Source organism: Colletotrichum costaricense (genome assembly GCF_030867565.1).
Source record: "Colletotrichum costaricense strain IMI 309622 chromosome Unknown Scaffold_2.1, whole genome shotgun sequence".
Classification (NCBI taxonomy): Eukaryota; Fungi; Ascomycota; class Sordariomycetes; order Glomerellales; family Glomerellaceae; genus Colletotrichum; species Colletotrichum costaricense.
Window position 1 is genome coordinate 266,020 of NW_026848231.1, and position 18,398 is coordinate 284,417.

At 53.3% G+C, this 18,398-nt stretch overlaps 6 protein-coding genes across 6 annotated transcripts; 3 read left to right on the plus strand and 3 right to left on the minus strand.

Moving 5' to 3' along the window:
* Positions 1 to 2,456: 2,456 nt before the first annotated feature.
* Positions 2,457 to 3,267, plus strand: CCOS01_01695 (uncharacterized protein; the record flags this gene model as incomplete). Its single annotated transcript, XM_060449888.1, has 3 exons — positions 2,457 to 2,574; positions 2,833 to 2,982; positions 3,056 to 3,267. The coding sequence occupies 3 exons, from the start codon at positions 2,457 to 2,459 to the stop codon at positions 3,265 to 3,267; spliced, it is 480 nt and encodes a 159-aa protein (XP_060318538.1).
* Positions 3,268 to 5,343: 2,076 nt separating this feature from the next.
* CCOS01_01696 (uncharacterized protein) lies at positions 5,344 to 6,141 on the minus strand (the record flags this gene model as incomplete). Its single annotated transcript, XM_060449889.1, has 2 exons — positions 5,344 to 5,829; positions 5,902 to 6,141. 2 exons carry the CDS (start codon positions 6,139 to 6,141, stop codon positions 5,344 to 5,346), a joined length of 726 nt encoding a protein of 241 aa, XP_060318539.1.
* Positions 6,142 to 9,330: 3,189 nt separating this feature from the next.
* On the plus strand, positions 9,331 to 10,009 carry CCOS01_01697 (uncharacterized protein; the record flags this gene model as incomplete). Its single annotated transcript, XM_060449890.1, has 2 exons — positions 9,331 to 9,545; positions 9,838 to 10,009. The coding sequence occupies 2 exons, from the start codon at positions 9,331 to 9,333 to the stop codon at positions 10,007 to 10,009; spliced, it is 387 nt and encodes a 128-aa protein (XP_060318540.1).
* A 1,180-nt stretch (positions 10,010 to 11,189) lies between these two features.
* Positions 11,190 to 11,956, minus strand: CCOS01_01698 (60S ribosomal protein L32; the record flags this gene model as incomplete). The annotated part of the gene is made up of 4 exons (XM_060449891.1): positions 11,190 to 11,298; positions 11,399 to 11,520; positions 11,659 to 11,783; positions 11,917 to 11,956. 4 exons carry the CDS (start codon positions 11,954 to 11,956, stop codon positions 11,190 to 11,192), a joined length of 396 nt encoding a protein of 131 aa, XP_060318541.1.
* Positions 11,957 to 12,909: 953 nt separating this feature from the next.
* Positions 12,910 to 14,413, minus strand: CCOS01_01699 (DnaJ domain-containing protein; the record flags this gene model as incomplete). The annotated part of the gene is made up of 4 exons (XM_060449892.1): positions 12,910 to 12,999; positions 13,059 to 14,147; positions 14,235 to 14,293; positions 14,362 to 14,413. The coding sequence occupies 4 exons, from the start codon at positions 14,411 to 14,413 to the stop codon at positions 12,910 to 12,912; spliced, it is 1,290 nt and encodes a 429-aa protein (XP_060318542.1).
* Positions 14,414 to 15,670: 1,257 nt separating this feature from the next.
* On the plus strand, positions 15,671 to 18,008 carry CCOS01_01700 (tRNA synthetase class I; the record flags this gene model as incomplete). The annotated part of the gene is made up of 5 exons (XM_060449893.1): positions 15,671 to 15,997; positions 16,065 to 16,175; positions 16,235 to 16,618; positions 16,860 to 17,132; positions 17,229 to 18,008. 5 exons carry the CDS (start codon positions 15,671 to 15,673, stop codon positions 18,006 to 18,008), a joined length of 1,875 nt encoding a protein of 624 aa, XP_060318543.1.
* Positions 18,009 to 18,398: the final 390 nt, after the last annotated feature.

The following is an 18,398-nucleotide window of genomic DNA, read 5'->3' on the forward strand; positions in this document are numbered from 1 at the left end:
TGGTCTGGCCTGGTGTGGTCTGGTCTGGAGAAGGGAGGTGGGAATTACTGACTGTGTGTGACAGTAGTAGAGGTACGGAGTAGAGTAAGGCGTGCCGGTGCTGGGCGTTGAACGGGGGTCGAAATTGCGACTCCGCTGTTTCGTCGGCTGAACAGGGACGCCAGGCTGGGTTCTAGCGGCGCGAGAGATTGCCGTCGGGGCTGCCAGGGTGCGGCGTCACTGCGGGAAGAGGGACGATGATGAAATGGTTGGACGAGGTTATGCGAGGGATTTCGGAAGTCTGTTGGAATTCGGAGCGGATGAAAAGCTCGGCGGTCGTCGCCAGTACCACACGATTATTGGGAGGCAATCAAGCGATGTAGTGAATTCGGATAGACAGCCGGCGGAAGGTCGTGTGCTCAGTCAGACAGAGTGCTGTCGGGGGCCAAGTTGAGAGTAAGCGATCAAGGAGTGCGCTGCTTGGTGAATGGTGGTGGTGGTCGACCAAGGAGGGGCGGTTGGTTTGGATGGCTTGCTGGGCTGGGCTGGCAAGGAGCCGGCTATGAATAGAACAGGGAACGGCGCAGTTGGTGAAGGAGGCGCTGACGAGTTGAGGCGAGTGCCAGGTAACCGAAGTTCCGTGCAGTGGTTGTTGTATCCTGTATCATGTATGTGTACCTAATAAGGCGAGTTGTAAGGTGAGGGGATGCTCGAGAAGAATAATTAAAAGGAGCGACAAGGGCTGAAGAGGATGTCAATGGAATGGATGGTAAGGTTAGGTAGGAAAACGGTGCGGACTGCAAAATCAATTCTGGGCCCCAAAAAAGTGCCCAAGATGCTGGATTCGGTAAACGTCAAGCCGACAAGAAAAAGAGAGAAGACGGGAAGACAAGGAAGTGGGAAAGATGTGTTCAAAAGTGTGTTTAGCTTATTGTGTGCCGTGTGTGTCGTGTGTGTATTCTGTGTGTGCGTGTGAACCCAGCGAATATGACGGAGCAACAGCCCGGGCGGGATAGCTCTAAGATGGGAGGAGGTATCCGCAGGTACGGAAGGAACTTGGAGGAACCTGACGGGAACTAAGGGTGCGAATCCAGCACGGGGAACACGGGGGACGGGAGAACTTGACGAGACTCAGAGAGACAGAGAGAAAGAAAAAAAAACAAATAATCCGAAGCTTGCCAGGTCCGGAACCCCTTTGCTGTGTTGCCGCCGCTAAAACAGCCCAAAATTCAATTTCATGCGAGAGACGCTGCTGCAGGAGGGAAGGCCAGAGATTGGGTAGACGAGAATCAACTTGTTCCTCCCGCGCGCTGCCGTGATAGGTGATGGGTACAGATGCAACCTCGACATGTTGTGCACACCCATACACACCAAGTAGTCAGGCACAATGTACTCGGTACCAATCTTGCTGTACGGAATTCTGTGTATCCGTACGTTCAGGGGAAATAGCATGTCTGCCCGATGCTGTCATGTCTTGCTCTCTCACAAGCCTCTCACGCCTCTTTCCCGCCTCGGCCTGTCGACAACACATCTTGAAAAGTTCAGATTATTCAGAATCAAATAACAAAAAAAAAAAAATGCGGCAGTGAAATGAACTTTGGAGACTCGACACCCTGCGAAATGTTTGGCTGGGGTTTGTGGACTTGAAACAACTGGGAGTCGACCAGGGCCATGCCGCTTTCCACCTCAGGAACCAAGTATTCAAGTACATCTTGGTCACTGGTGTATGTACTCCAAAAAAGTATGTACTTACCTGTCTACCTAAGATAGTTCACTCTGAGGTGTAGCCAGTCATTATCGAGAAAACCAGACCTCCTTGCCAGCTACGAGTTCCATCTTCTTTCACCCGCTGTCAGAAATCTCTGAGGCTGCCTCCGTCTTCCCGACTCTCGTCACAGATTTTCTTCTTCTTCTATCCCCTCTCCTGCTCCTGAAGCTGTTGTTCTGGTGGCCCCTCTCTCTCCTCGACATTGCATCACGGTCCGTTCGCTGTTTACATCTGGGCCAACTGTCTAACAATGTACCGTTATCGGAGACGAGGTCTCTTAGTCATATTCCCTGCACCGGAAGTATACCCGCCAGTGTTAGTCGAATTTTGAAAAAGGAGGTCTGGCCCTGGCCCCTGGCTGGGAGAGTATTAAGCTCTCGGGCCTGGTCTCTGGGTCTTGGGCTCCTCAGTCCTGGACTCCTGGGATCATTGGGAAAACGTCCATTCGCATTGGACCAACTTTCAGACTTGTCACCTAGTCCACATCCAGCGCAGCTAGAGGAATACCTCCAACTCCAACCGAAACTGCCACCTCTCGCGCACATCGTTTGTATCTTCCTATTCCGGCTCTACGAGTTTACCCACCTTGAACGCTACTTCCGACCTCCCACTTCCACTTACGCATAGTTCCACCTCATCACAATCCGGATTTAGGTAAACAGCTGCCTCTTGCCTGGGCCAAGACGTCGTACAAACATACGCCTTCGTCATGCTTCTCATGACCAGCTCGTCACGGGAATTAAAGCTCGACCCGCTGAAACTCTCAATACTGGAGACGGGAGACCTCTGCCAGCGTTCTAGACAAGCCGCAAAGCCGCTGCCATCGTGTAGGTACGCGCTTCAGGCTCACTTTCACGCATCGAGAAATGTTCCCGGCGTCGATCTTTCCAATTCATCAACAACTTTCTGCCCGTCTCCGGCGATCGACATCAATGTGATTTCTCTCCCTCCTCGCTTCCTGAAGTATTATCTTCCCTCCGTCGACCATGATGAACCATCCTAAGCAACCACCGCCGCCACCATCGCCGCTCATCCGTGCGTCACGGCTGCTGGCCCGTTTCGATGTGGCTCGTCCCAAACACCAGGTAAACTTCACATCCACTCCGTTGCAAACGGCGCCGGTCGAGAAATCAGCCTCCAGATCCAGACCTATGGCGTCGACGGCGCTGACTATGGCTTTTCTCAGCTTCTGTTCGGACCCGAGCCTGACACGTCCCCCGCCAAGATATTCCTCTGTAAGTCCGTCAGAGGCGAGGAATGTGAAGTAATCACCACAGCATACCAGTTGCCTCGCAAACACCATCCGAGACTCATCGCGTCCTCCTCAAGCTGGAAAGACTGGCCTGCTTTCAATCTCGCCACCAAACTTTCCCACCAACCAGTATCCGCCGTTGTTCACCTGGCACACGCCCGCAGCAGGATCCTATTTCCATCAACCGCGGTACGGGTATCCGTATAGACTCGCTCACATCCTCACCGGCAACCCGTGCGGGGGCCTGCACCCCCCGGAAGCTTGCTGAGCACGAGCAACAACAAGACTCTGCTCGCGTTCACGGCTGCAGGCGAAAGTCAATTACCTTCGTCCGAAGTTTTGTAAGCAGCGTAAAGGTTGCAGGCAACACGCGGAAGGGGGGAAAAAACATCAGGAACAAGTGTGAAGAGTGAAAAGAAGAAAAACAAAAAAAGAGCCTCATCTGAAACCCAGGCTTCCTCGGGACCGAACATCTGGGGCCCGGCGCAAACGCACATGCCCGCTCGTCCCATCAAACTCTAGTGGCTTCGGCTAGTCGTCCCTTATTCGCTCCTACACGTATCTCTCAAACTGTGATTCCTTCAAGAGCTCAGCCAGCATCGTGATGCATGGCGAAGGACGCGCGCACCAGTCATCCGAAGCTCGGTCGACGAACCTTTTTGATGAGAGAGAGTGAATGGAAATTTGCATGATACGGGTTGTTAAATGATTCATCGAATATGCACTCCGCGGCGGCGGCATACAGTCCCAAGCTCGGTGATACCTCATCTGTTACATCGGATCCAACATAGCTGTCACATTAGAACCGACATGAGAAGAACAGATCATCCCAAGAGATGCAGGCTCGCCGTCCTTGGGGGCGGCGGTGTACCTTGACTGGCCTAACTATGTAAATACCGACTCAAGCTCTGCATGCCCAAGGTGCGAGATGTCTCACCGATACTAAAATATGCTATTTTCAGGGGCAAACATATCAACGACCTACCTCTCCCTGCGCCATGTCTCTCGGTCCCGAGACATGCCTTTCCAAAAAATTAAAAAATTAAAAAAAAAAGGTAAGTACCCAGCAGTTTGAAAGCGAAGCGTTTTAGCAAACAGAGGATTCATAAGTGATACGTGAGATACTTGATCACAGTCTCAGGATACGAAGAAAAGGCGTCGTTTTCGACGGAACATCTCTTCCCCGTCCGAACTACGTGGCTCGGTGCCTTACTTTGAACCTGTAGCCTTCCATGACTTTTGTAACGATGCGGACGGGAGCCCATGATGTTCGTCTGAGCATACATTTGGGTGCAATCGGTCTGACGAGCCGATAGACCATGCTCTCAGTGAGCTACTCCTGCGTCTGTTATTGGTGTGAGCCGTGTCGGGTAGTCAGTCCCTGCATATCATCCATTATATTCTGCGGTGGGAGAGGATCAGAGCGCGGGACTTGGCATCGCAAGATTCTCTCGTTGAGAGATGCCAGAGCTCGATAGTCGAGAGCCTGATATCTTGCAAACAATTTCGATGCGTCCAGCCTGGGCACGGTATGACTTCGTGTGTTTCCCGACGGCCTGGTGTATTGCCCATGATACTTGAGTACTGGCTATGAAATGGGTATGATGAGAGCCTGGTTCCCTAAGGGCTATGAACTGCTGCCTGTGCTGTTGGCGCCGTCATATTTAAGTTGTCGTCAGTTCTCATATTGCCGTATGAAGCTTATCGAGGCAGGGAAATAGTGGGCAGTCTGAATCTGATAATTGACGGCCATTAGGCCATAATATGTAAAGTTTATCGAGTGTCTAGTAGCCTAGTAACCCTACTACCCTTGATCCGAGCCGGCAGGAAGTATCGTAGATCTGTGAACGAAACGACCAGCACAAGAGAAGACTGGCGTGCCAATGATCCTAGGCTCCGGCGATGTTTACCTCATGTGATCGAATCCAACAGAACAGGACTTATCAACTGACTAATGATGTAGTTGTACCATATTGCTATAGAGTATGTATCTGCTCAAGTAACACGATCTGGCCGGAAGTCCAGATCTGCTCAAACCAAGCAGATGGTCCGTTGACTGATTGATGCTCATTATGTACACGGGAAATCGATGACAAATTAGGTGAATTATTAGATGTCATTATCAAAGAGTGTGTAGCCTATTAATCCTTGCGCCAGTACCACCTAGTCCCTAATATTATAGTCCCTTGATATGCTGATCCCAAGTGTCATCGCATTTTCATGCGAACCAGTTCGCCTCATCCTTGTGTCGAGTCTTGCTCGACCGAATGACGGGCCAGCTTCAAGTTACCCTGAGTCCGAGCATCCCCGGCTCAGCCAAGATGCCTTGTAAAATCGGGAATCCTTAAAAGGTAACATCGGGGCTGGCGCCAATGATGAGAACAGGGTTCAGCTTAGCCTGAATATTGCGGATACGATCAGCAAGGCCGTTGGCACTACCAGCAGCGTTCGCCACAGCCGTGAGCGCAGTTGAGGCCGCGGCGCCGACGGTGCTGAGCGCGATCTGGAGCGCCAGGTTGGCCTGGGTGTAAGCGAGCGTGTATGCTGCCTTGGCGGCGGGGTCGGCGACGGCGTTGGCCTGGGCCTGGATGTTCTGCAGCTGGGTGGTAGCCTGGCGAGCGAGCAGTTGGGCCTGGACGACGACGTCCTGCGCGATCTGGACGACCTCGGCCGTGGGAATGGAGGGTGGCGCCGCGGAGGTCGCGGACGGGGCAGGGATGCCCGACGGGACAACGCCTAGGAGATTGCCGACGACGGTGCCGACTCTGGTGCGAATGCTGTTTGTGTTGCTTGTTATTTGGCGGATGACAGCGTTGACCTGGTCGGTTCTCTGAAAGGGGAAAGGGTGAGTATGGCTTTCGAGTTCTGGGAGGAGTTCAGTATGAGGGGGGATTGGACTTACATCCTTTACTGTTGTTCCGACAGTCCTGGTGAGGTCGCCGGTCAGGGTTGTTGTCTTGCCGAGATCGGTGCTAACGATCTTCAACGCGGTGTAGAGCGGGTCCGTCAGTTCCCCTGGGTTGAAGACGACTTCGGGAAGAACGACGGTGCCCGGTGTGATAGTTGCGCGAGGGAGGATGGCTGCCTCGACTGAGGCGAAGGAGAGGACGGCAACCGCCGCGGTAAGAGCCTTGGTGTACATGTTGGCCTTTGAGCAAATTCTTGAGAAAGCAGACACTGCTAAGGATTAAAGTGAGAGGAAAGTGAGAAATGTGATTGGGGTTGTAGTTGCGAGTTGTTGATGATCGGAGGAGTTGTCAGCTCTGGGTAGACGATATTGAGGCCTCTTATAGGAATTTACGAATGCTTCGGGACAGGCGATGTCTACCAGACCGACTGAGTATGTTCGATATCTGAAGTCTCGCAATCCGCAAGTAATGACTCCGATGCCACGATGACGAGATGTTTGACCCTGAGGTTGCGAGTTGAAACCCTCATCCGGATCGACTTCTCCTCGTCAAAGGCAACTCTCGATGCCAAAGCTCCAATGTCCTCTCTCATCAAAAACGTGTTGTCCATGCCGATATCCGTTTTCAGGATTGGACTCGGTCGAAAGAAGCATTGGAGATCATCTCGGAGTAGTTGTTGATCACATCAACGATTGTCCCCCGGATTGACGTCGGGTGCCAAGATTGATCAGCGCTCAGTGCCGTGGTAGAGAGGTCGACTTCTCTTCCCGGCGTGGATGATGTTCCTGCCAAGATGCTAAGGGATATACGGATGCTGGAAGCGTCAGATACCAAGCTTTCTTGGCGATAGGATCGCAGCAAGACATGAAATGTCTGTTTTGACAGTAACCAATAGCTTTTCACTCGTGGCAAGCACAATCAGACACGTTGATACAAAAATACTACCCGTCGTCTTGAACAGAAGATCTTCATGGTGTGTTTAAGCTCAGGGACACTATTCTAGTTCGCGCCACAAGATGAGGTAAGTGGAGTGCTAGAAGACCCTGAACTAAGCGTCAGCAAAGATGAATACCTACTGATCTATGAGCTAGGTGTAGTAGTATAGTCTGTACAGAACCACAAGACGTAGCAAGAACCACTTCGTACCGCGCGTGCACTGTATGATCCAGGGACCCAGCCATAAACGCCACCTTATCGGCGCCATGGTTGAGCCTCACTCATGTAAACTCTTTCCTAGCTTTACGACAGACTTGAGGAACGCAGGGAATGGCGTCATTCCCGAGTCCGACAGTGTGTGCCTTCATTGAAGAGGTTTCCCCATCTACAAAAGCCGGACGGAGATGATGTCTCCAGGACCGGAAGGAGATTCGGAAGTGTCTCACATAGGAACCAAACGGTTGAAGGCAAGATCAACGAACCCCGCAAGCGCAGCTATATCCGGCTCCGACGAGAATAAGCAATGCCTTGTGGTAGTCCGAAAGACAGTGTCTCACACGCAGGATATTGAAATTCTTGGTCCGCAAACAACGGCCTACTCGAGAGTTCTCTACTCGGAGGGCTTCTTGCTCATCATGTCGCGATCTGTGCCACGGTCCGAAGGGTTGATCGGCCCGGTTCTGCCAGGCGTTATGCTTAATTCTTCTTGCCCCGCCCAACGCCAGTCCTACGCATGGTTAATTCGTGGGAGGAAACTTTGCTTGCGGCAAGAGAATAGTATCGAATCCTCTGAGCCTCATTTGAGGCGCCATGTTCAAATTATATCACCGAGCTGCAAGCTCGTTTCCGCTTTCGACATGTCCCCCTGATTACGTGCATGAAGCTTGTGCGAGGAAAGATAAGCTCAAGGATGACGGTTGAATGACCCTCGCCTCCTCGGAATCACGGATAGAGGGTGGAGAGAGGCGGACAGACTCGGTTCGACCTGGTGAGTTGGCTAATTTAGAAGTGTATCTGATGATCAAGATGAATCGATGCGCCTAAGATCGGTGTATCGAGGTACCTTAGCTACCGAGACTGCAAGCAAAACGTGAATTTTGGAAACTAATCAGTGGGGAGGTCGGTGTCCTGGATCTTTGTGGCAAGCTTGATTGGGGAAAGAATTTTTGAACGCTCTTCATATGTACAACAGAGCATTCTGACTCCTGAGAGACGAGGCAGCAGCAGTGACACATGCCCGGAGAATTGCTCCGGACCGCAAGGAGCATGGCGGGCAGGCTCCTGCGAACGCGCGGAACTATAGTAAAGGCCATTCCTGCTCTTTCAGAATGTCTAGCCTCTCATTAAAAAATCTGTTCCTCTACACAGCATCTGGTGTGCCCTGAAGATTTCGCATGGTGTCTCATCATCTCGCGAGCCACGTTGGGAATGTGGGTTGAAGAGACCATTTGTCGCTGAAAAATTGCACAATATCTTCTTTCAACCACTGCCTTTACCATACAGCGTCGCGTATCAGCTTTCTATAAGAGATACTGGCAAGTTGTGTCCGTGTAAGTGAACATCGAGGTTATGCGAACTAACCGCGATAGGACTCCGAGGGCTCGTAACCCCAGATCAGTCCACCAAGCAACGCTCGCGTGCATACCCCGCGGGAACGAGAAGACGTCTAGCCCAACTGATGTTGATCGTCAAGGCCTCTGTTCGCGCGGGAGTCATCTGCAATGCTCATTGCTAAAGGAGATCTCGGGTTGACAAGGAATTAAATCCTTAGGCTACCCCCATCGATCTTAGTCAACGGGAGAACACAGCAAGCTTTCTGAATTAACCATGACAAGCTTTTTGAACCCTTTACGACAAGAGACCATGTGCGGCCCCATCAAAGCCGACACACTACCCTGCCTCCCTCGCAACTGGGTGCTGACCCAGCAGGCCTCAGTCTTGAAGGATTCACCTCAAAGCGCCAAGCAACATGATGCCCATTTTCAGGGTGTGATGTTCAAGTCGAGAGAACATTAGAAACATGAGCAGTAGACGTGGTCGACCGCGAACAAGCCCTCAGAACTGCAACTTGCGATTGCAAGTACCATCCTCATGGTCGATATGAATACTCCTGGAGAGATCGGTGGAGTGCTTTGGAGTGAGGCTCGTGAGACAAACCCGCTTGTAACGCAACACATGGTATGCCATGCGTACTGGTCAAAGACAGACAAAATTGAGGGTAGCTGAAAGTGCTCAACCAAATCTATGAGATGATCGAAACATCCCGTGTAAAAGAGTTCGAGATGCCGTTGAGGGGAGCGATGGCGAAGCGAGAAACAAAGTCAGTCAGCCGGCAGGTTGGAATAACCTTACTTTCCAATCGACCGATCCCTCGCATCTAACTCGCTACTCCTCAGAACGAATTCACCACTCACAATCCTTCTTCCCCTGTTCGATCACTTCAGCGGACCCTGCCGCACACACCTCAGCCACCACCCATATTAGTTATGGCGCCGTCCACCAATCGATGGTCACACCCATCATACTTGACGAAACTCTGCGTCCCACCCAGCCACACTCGCGGCCTCGTACTGCTCAGCCACGCCTACGTCACCGCCCTCACAACGAGCTCTTGGCATACAACACCACACAGCACAAGCGACCCTTCCAGCCAAGTTTCCAAGGGTGATGCCATTGTGTCACTGGTGCAATTCAAGAAAAGGTTGGGGAAGAAAAGCAAGCCAAAGGGGGAAGGGAGACGAAGGCCGGGTGTGGTCTGCTGCCCCTTCGTCACTGGTTCGTACGTGGAGGGAACCGACGTCTAACTAGGTATTTAATACAAGCCCGTTCCTTCTTGGCCGTTCATCCATAGTCCGTGATCCATATCAACCACACAAAACACAAGTTCTCCACTGCGAATAACTTCGACAAGAACCACAAGGTACATTGACACTCCTCAAATGGCAAACCGGCGGTCTGCGCACCCTCGGACCTTGGACTAATACTCTCTGCAGCAATTTCACACCTACACAACCTCCGACAAAGTACCAAACAATCATCATGCCCTTCTTCTACTCCAAGCCCATCGGCGGCCGCAACTTCGGCACCTCCGTCCACGCAGACCGCCACGGCGTCCACCGCGGTCCCTGGCGCATGCGCATCGGCCGCTTCAACTGCTTCCGATAGAGTCGACGCCACTCTCACGGCGTAAAGGTGTCGGTGCGATGAGCCTTCGGACAGCGATGTCGAGCATTTCGTCCTCGCTCTAGTCCTCTCCGCGTCTTCCAGGATACGACCTGAGTTGTCATCAGAATGAGACGACCAACTGAACAAAGCCCCATTCAACGCCTTTTTTCTATTCTTGTTCCTCTTTTCAACTGTCACGAGATCATGGATACCAGGAGTCTGTATTTGCGTTTATGACGGTTTTGACGACGGGAAAGCGAGCGTTTCCTGTCATTCTGTCCTTATTGAGTTTCTCTTGCGTTGCGATCACAAATGGAGATTGATCGTTTTGCGGATGGGTGGAATGATGCAATGCATACCTAGATAATACATTATTTCTTCAAAACATATTGTCAATCAGTGAATTGTTGTGATATGCATCTGGTGTAATTAGTAGTCAGACCGTTTCCTTGGTGCTTGTCAGTCCAAAGTGTACCAGTTAATCTGGTGCTGTCTTTGGCAGGCAAGCTCGAGGGCAAAGCTTATATCGTCATGACCCAGTAGGCACACCCGCGTTTACTTATCGTCCGGCGAGTTTGACTGTGGAAATGGATGGCGGGAACGGCGGTTGAGCCGATGGTCAGACCTGCCGCGGGGAAACGATAGATGACTAGACGACATATTAGATAGGCCGGGGAGTCAAACTTAGGTTGGGAACAATTCTCCTAAGTGAAGGTAATGCAGATAACCAAGCAGACAGAAGGACTCAGCCGGCAAGAACAGCCGGGCAGCGAAATAAGCACATGGAATGTCACTGGCGCAGAGTACAGTGCAGGGGCCAAAGGGGTTGGTGATATTCTCGAATTACCGAGCATATGAAGGATCCTGTTTTCCATCCCACCCAACGCCTTATTCTTGTCAATCGACGGTAGTAGTAAGAAACACACGCCTGAGTGAACGTCAAGTCGTTGAATTTTTGCTGCGGTTGTTTTTTTGTATTTCCTAGCACAACGGTACGAGCCATGCCAAGCCGCCAGCCCTGAATCATCGCAGAAACCGTTTCCGATGCATTCCCGTTCCCTGGATATGAGAGCACAACGCAAGTAACCAGGCGATGAAAACCGAACCCCCTCGCCCCGAACAGCTGATTTTTCCTCTACGCAACCCACTGAGAGAAAACTTTTTACATCTTCTTCTTCGCTTAGACCTCGGTGGTGACCTTGGCCTTGGGGTTCGTGACCTTGACACCGAGCTGCTTGGCGCGGCCGATGATGTCGATGCGCTTTCTCGAGGAGACGTTGTGGGCGATCCTGTAGTGAGTCTGTCAGCTGGCTGTATTTTCTATCGGAAAGATGCCCTTCGCTCGGCTTCTCGATCGGAGCTGGTAGGCGGGGGTGGGGTTGTACGCACTCGGCAGCGTAGGTGCGGTTGTGCATCAGCAGGAGGTTGACGTCGTTGACGTTGCTGACGAGGAAGGCCTTGTGGCCGGAGGGCATCATGTACTTGGTCTTCTTGTTGGAGCCGAAGCCGATCTGGAGTGCAGGAATGCCAGGTTAGCAGCTGTAACCCTGGGTCTCTAAAACCATTTCCATCCCGAAATTCGCTCCTCTTCTTGTTGATGTCTATTTCGAACCCAAGTCCAAATCCAGCAGGGAGGTGTCTCGACGTACCGAGGGCATGGCAGTGTTACCCCTGAAGCGACGGCGGACGCGGTTGTCGATACCCTTGGGCTTGCGCCATGATCGATCAACGCGCATAAAGCGGTCGCTCTGGTGGCGGTTGAAGAGCTTCGTGCCTGTTCAGAATAACACCCGTCAATCCTCTCGTTTCCAATCCAAAGTTCTCGTTCGGTTGTAATCATCGTCGAGGTTGTCGGGTACGCGGGGTCGTAGAGGGGTGCTGTGTCCTTGGGGAAGGAAAAAACATACGCTTCTTCACGATAGGAACGTGCTTCTTTGCGGCGACCATCTTTATGCAACCAAATGTCAGTAATTGAATCACAATACCGACAGCATGTCGATGAAGGATGCCGTAGCAATCAAATCTCACCTTGACGGCTGTTCCTGGCTATTGGGTTAGTCGGGGCGGGTGTACGTCGTCAAATTCGGGCTTCAAGGCGATCGTGAAATTTGGGTGACCACGATTTCGAATCGCACTGGACGTGGGCTCTTTCCGAAGCCCTAAGATTTTGTTGGTCACGTGTGGGCCGCCTAGCGGGGGAAGAAAAAAAAATGCAGGAGCGGAGACCTGCTACTGGCCCAACAGGTCGCGCTAGCGGAAGGGACTCTTTTCGGTCTGCAGCCAATGCAATTGGCCTACCTACGCAACGGAACTCCAAAAAAAAAAAAAATAGGTGTCGAGGAGAGCACGGACCAACTGTGGTACAGTTGACGAGACGGCATGTCCTGCATAGATCTCCCACGTCTCTGGAAACACCATTGTTCAAGAGAAAAAACAAATGCCAAATGCTACAAAAGGGATTTCCCACACCGAGGTTCGAACTCGGGACTCTCCGGATGTCATTGGAAACATGAAAGCGGAGTATACTAACCACTATACTATATGGGATGTGGTTGTTGTTTGATGACAGGGTAGAGCACTAAGCTGTACATAGACGCCTAGCGGGGCAGACAAAGCCCATTACAGCAGAACTAGAAGCGGTTTGTGCTTCCCATGAGTCACCACTGTTCGCTATACGACTGCACCATGGTTGAGAAGCGATATAGCAACCGTGTATTACGGGTTGCCTTTCATTCATGAGGGGGATGATGCCCAAACAACCAAGCAAAACTCCTCTCCAGTTCCCACGTCTATGCTCACCCCCCCCCCCCCCACCGTCCGGGTCGTCATGTCTGTCATGAGCTTCAGGGCATCAAGCCCAAGACTCTGTCCTCTAAAATCTCTATCCACCTCAACACCTCTTACTGAGGCTGGCACTGAGGCTGGCCATCTTCTTCATCTTCGTCTTCCCATTCGCCACCGAAACGCGGGTCTCCCGAGTTGGCGCCCATCTGTAGACATTTGTGTTAGCACCAGGTATCTGATGATGAGACGACTTGTGAAAACTTACTGAATCCAGGCTATCCACCTCTTCGTACTCAACCTCATCAACCTCCTCGGCTGTGATGGGGGGAGGAGGCGGAGGAAGGAGCTTGTTCAGAGCATCGTATTCCTTATCATCCTTCAACCAACCATCCTCAGGGAACTCAACATTGACGATCAGATACAAGTCACCCTTCTCTTCGCCGCGCTTCTGAGGCATACCCTCGCCAGCGACCTTGAGGATGTCACCGGGGCGGAGGATTTCGCCGCGCTGTCTTTCCATATGAATACCGCGGCCGTCAAGGTGCGTCAACACAACACGGGAAAAGCCACCGAGAGCCTCAGCAAGAGAGACATTCAGCTCGGCAGAGAGATCGTTGCCGATGCGAGTGAACTCGTCGTGGGGCTCCTCGGCCAAGTGGAAAACAATGTCTCCGGGGGTCTGGTCTGGGAACTGGTCCGCCTCGCCCTCCAACACGATCCTCTCTCCATTCTGGGAACCTCTGGGAATGTAAATCTCGAGGACCTTGGTCTCGGAGGTAGTGCGCTTGCCCTTGCACTTCTTGCAGCGGTCCTTCTCCTTGCAGAAGTTTCCGGATCCCTCGCAACGATCGCAAATAACGGTCTCTTTGCGGACCATACCCGGTCCGACCTGGCGGAAGGCCTCTGCCATACCGGCGCCTCTGCACTTCTCGCACTGCTGGGGCTTGACGTTTGCCTTGGCGCCGGATCCCTTGCAGGTGCCGCAGACAACCTGCTTGTTTGCGGAGAACTTGACAGTCTTGCCCTTGTACAACTCCTCGAGCGTGACCTTGTACGGCTGGTCCTCATCGGGACCGCGACGCGGTCTTCTGGGGCCGGCACCAGGGCCACCGGGGCCGCCCATGCCCATACCGAACATTTGTGACAGAATGTCGTTCAAGTCGACCTCGACGCCGCCGGGACCGCCGGGGCCGCCTCGCGAGGGGTCGAATGCGGCCATGCCGTGGGTGTCGTAGAGGTGGCGTTTGTCCTCATCTTTAAGGATTTCGTAGGCCTGGCTGACAGCCTTGAACTTGGCTTCCGACTCCTCTCTGCGTTCCTCGGGGACTTTGTCGGGGTGGTGAAGAAGGGCAGCCTGTGCAAGACGGATGTGTCAGTATGGGGATTTGCCGCTGGTGTATGATTGTAGTTGTCGCTGCGACCAAGGAGAGGGGTTACGAACCTTTCTGTATGCCTTCTTGATCTGATCCTGCGAAGCATCCTTATCAATGCCGAGGAGCTCTGGAAAATGCGTCAGATGTGATCCACTGCGAAAAAAGTACCCCTGGGCTCCATAGGCAGAGTCTTACCGTAGAGATCAATATCTTCCTCCCCCGCCATGCTCGGTCCACCACTGTCCATGATTGAAGCTTCTTCGAAGGGCACTCGGGCAAGTCTTGCTCGAGATTCGGCCTTCAGAGGAGTGATTTGCAGTTGTGAGAAGGGTGGGATGTGGAGTAGAATTGAAAATATTTTGTCTGGAGTACGGTGTACCTGCCGGTAGCAGGCCTTTGTTTGGCGGGGTACCCAGCATGCCCGCACCTCAGTGCCTTGCTGGGCGTGCGGCTGCTTTGCAGGTTCACAGCGCTACGGGTAACCTGCTGAGAGCGCGCGGCAGATGGTTGTTGGCAGTCGGCGGGGGTACCTTGTACACTACCTAGGTACGGTATAGAGGTAAGCAGCCCGGGCCCCAGTCTCCTTTCCCAGCCGCCTATCCGCCTGCACCTGTTCATCAGCAACCTCCACTGCTTTCCAGGTTTTAGAAGGCGGTGTCCAGCTGCTTGCCTAGCTAATTATCTAAGGTAGGTTCCTCGAGACCTACCGCAATTCCTTGGATCCGCTGGATCGTTGAGTACTGGCTTGGTTGCCAAGGCACCTCAATACTTGCCGAGACTAAATATACTTGTGACTGGGACTCTCACCAACTGAGACGGAGTTCACCAGTCATTGAACAGGTTTAGTATATTGTTGCATTGTATGACGAACCCGAGTTACATACCCAGCCCTTATGCGAACAATAACACTTTGTTGGGCTTTCACAAGCAAGTCAATATGATCGGCGTCAACCCGAGGCTACTGAATCGCAGACTCCAGAGGGACTGAGAGGACTGAGCTCACTCACCGCAAATAAGTGCCTCATCAAACTCTGCCTCTACAGCTCACCTCTGTTCGCTATACTCCTCAGACGGGCACTCGGACAAACTGCTCGAAGTGATATGTACGTTGTCATCCGAAGAGTCTGTGAAACCTAGCGACAGTTCGAGATTCTTGGGATGAATATCGCCCACTCTGTTCTTGATTCACCATACCTTTTTGGAAATTCTAATTCCAATGAAGCATGTTCTTGAAGGAACATCATGGTCGATTGATTTTCGTGTTTGTCTACGAAAACAGAGTGGAATTGGTGGAGGAATACAGAGTGAACCCTCTCTCATGGTTAGGTTATGAATAGAACTGAAGATACGCAGAAGCCACTGTCGTATAAGTCATTATCTCGCTTGATGCATATCTCTCAACTGCGCCACACGTGGCTGAATCTCATCGACAAATTTCACCCTTCGATCAGTTCATCCATCAACCGCTAAACACATGAAGGCAACTTGAACAAATGTCTTCATCATGCCATTGATAGCCCTGAGATCCCAGGGCCGGCCCCTCTTCCAGCGCTCGTTCGATGCATGCCGCGCGGGCTCGCACCTGAGATGGTGCTCGTCCGCAAAGAGTAGTGGCAGTGGCAGCAGCGGCTTCCAGGCGTTGAGGAAGAAGCTCCCGCCCCTGGCCGACAAGAAGCTCCACGGGCTGCCCGATAAACCGGCCAGGACGCGGTTCGCCCCCTCGCCCACGGGATACCTCCATCTGGGATCGTTGAGGACTGCACTCTTCAACTGGCTCATTGCCCGTGCCACCGGCGGTCAGTTCATTATCCGGGTTGAGGATACGGACCGGGTACGTTCAAAACTGCTGTTGAGTAAGATCAAGGAACCATCCGCTAACGTCACAAAAACAACAAAAGACTCGCATCGTCGATGATGCCGTTCAGCGTCTCCTAGCAGACCTGAGATGGGCGGAGCTAAACTGGGATGAAGGCCCTGATGTCGGGGGACCATACGGACCTTATGAACAAGTACTTGACTCTCCTGCCTCCCCTGAACAGTTGCACACCGATCTAACACCTCGATTTAGTCAAAACGTCTGAGTTACTACAAAAAGTACATTGCCGAGCTTCTGGACGCGGGAAAAGCCTACCGCTGCTTCTGCACGGCTCACGACCTCGAGCGCCACAAGCAACAGTCCCTCGACGAGGGCGGCTCGGCGCACTACCCGGGCACCTGCCGGAGCCTCCCGCCGTCCCAGGCCGAGCGGCGCGCCGCCAACGGCGAGACGCACGTCGTGCGCTTCCGCAGCGAGGGCCGCCCATCCTTCGTGGACAAGGTGTACGGCAACTACCAGAAGAACGAGGACGAGGACGACTTCATCCTCATCAAGAGCGACGGGTACCCGACGTACCACTTCGCCAACGTCGTCGACGATCACCTCATGGAGATTACCCACGTCATCCGCGGTGCTGTCCGTCTCCCCCCCCCCCCCCCCCCCCCCCCCCGCCCCCCCCCCCCCCACCACCCCGCCCGCCCCCCCCCCTCCCCCCTTCCCCAACGCTCCGCCGGTCCCCCCCAGGGGATTACCCCCCCCCCCCCCGGGGCTTTCCCCCCCCCCCCCCCCCCCCCCTTCTCTTATCCCTAAAAATCCTACCGATTCTTTCTTAGGTCACCCTTCAAGACGTATAACTGTAGCTCACACCAGATAACAGGAATGGCTCATCTCCACGCCAAAGCACATTGCTCTCTACGACGCCTTCAAATGGGAAGCCCCGACGTTCGCCCACGCCGGCCTCCTCTGCGCCCAGAACGGCGAGAAGCTCAGCAAGCGTAACCACGACATTGACATCTCTTCGTATCGTGACAAGGGCATCCTCCCCTCCGCACTCAACAACTGGCTTGCGCTGCTGGGCTGGAGCATGAACGAGAAGGATCTCGCAAAGGGGGGCGAGGTATTCTACACCACGAGCGACCTGGCCGAGAAGGTAAGAATCCATCATTCCATATCGACCCTCCCCTCGTTGCATCACTTTTGTTTGGCTTTGCGAGTCAATGAACACTCACTTACACACTGCGAATAGTTCTCCCTGAGATTCACAAAGGGCAACATCAAGACCAACCCGGATAAGCTCGCCGTCTTCCAGCGCAAACACCTAACCCACCGCCTCCGCGAAGAGAACCCCGACGAAGAGCTCCTAAAACAGGCCCTCCTCCCGCCGACAACCAAGCTCCTCGAGCACATCTCCTCTCTCCTCCAGTCTTCTCCTCCTCCTTCCGTCGAGGCCGAGACGCATCCTCCATCCGCCTCCGCCTCCACCACAAACACAGTCCTCACCTCCCCAACAAACCAAAAACACTTCTTCCTAACAAAAGACTTCACAACCCTAACCCCCCTCCTCGCCTCCCCCTCAACATCTCCATCCCACCTCCTCGACATCTACCGCACCCTAGCCCTCGACTCCCCCATAGACCCAGTCGACCTCGTCCACGAACACCCCTCCCTCTTCCTCCGTCCCTCCCCGCAATCCTACGCCCGCTCCCTCGAGAACCTCTCCCTCCCAGACACCACCGCGCCGCCCCACGCCCTCCTCCAGGACCTCCACGCCTCCCTCCGCGACGTCCACGAGCTCGACTGGAACCCGGACAGGCTCCAGGCCGCCGTCAACGAATTCGCCAGCCGCAACGCCGACTCGGTCGACCCCGAGAAGCCCGCCAAGCCCGTCAACAAGGCCACCTACGCGCTGCTGCGGCTCGTGCTCACGGGCGACCACAACCGCGGCGCCAAGCCTGCCAAGCTGCAGCTCGCGCTCTTGGGCCGGGCCGAGACGATGGCTAGGTTCGAGCTCTGCCTCGAGCAGTGAGAGAGAATGGCAATGCCTATTTACCTAGTGAAAGAATAGAAGATGGTGGGTGGAGACCTTCTCGCTCCCAAAAGGGGCAGCATACAGGGGCAATCTTCAGCAATCGGAGAGATTCCTCCATTCTCATGCTTGGACTGTGTGCACCAAAGGATCCTTTTAAACTTTCTCTGCCAGGGTAGGAGAATAGAAGTGCTTCCTCCTGTTGTGGGGGAGAGGAGTCTGGGGTTTTGGTCGTTGCGCGCCGCGGGGAAGCTTAAATCCCCAAGTCTATACGATTCTGGCATGACTGTGGTTTTGTACGATATATGTGTGTGTTGATAGAGAGTGTGTGTGGGTGTGTACTGCGCGGCTGTTTCGTCTGGAAGTAATATTATCTGCCCGCCCCAGGCT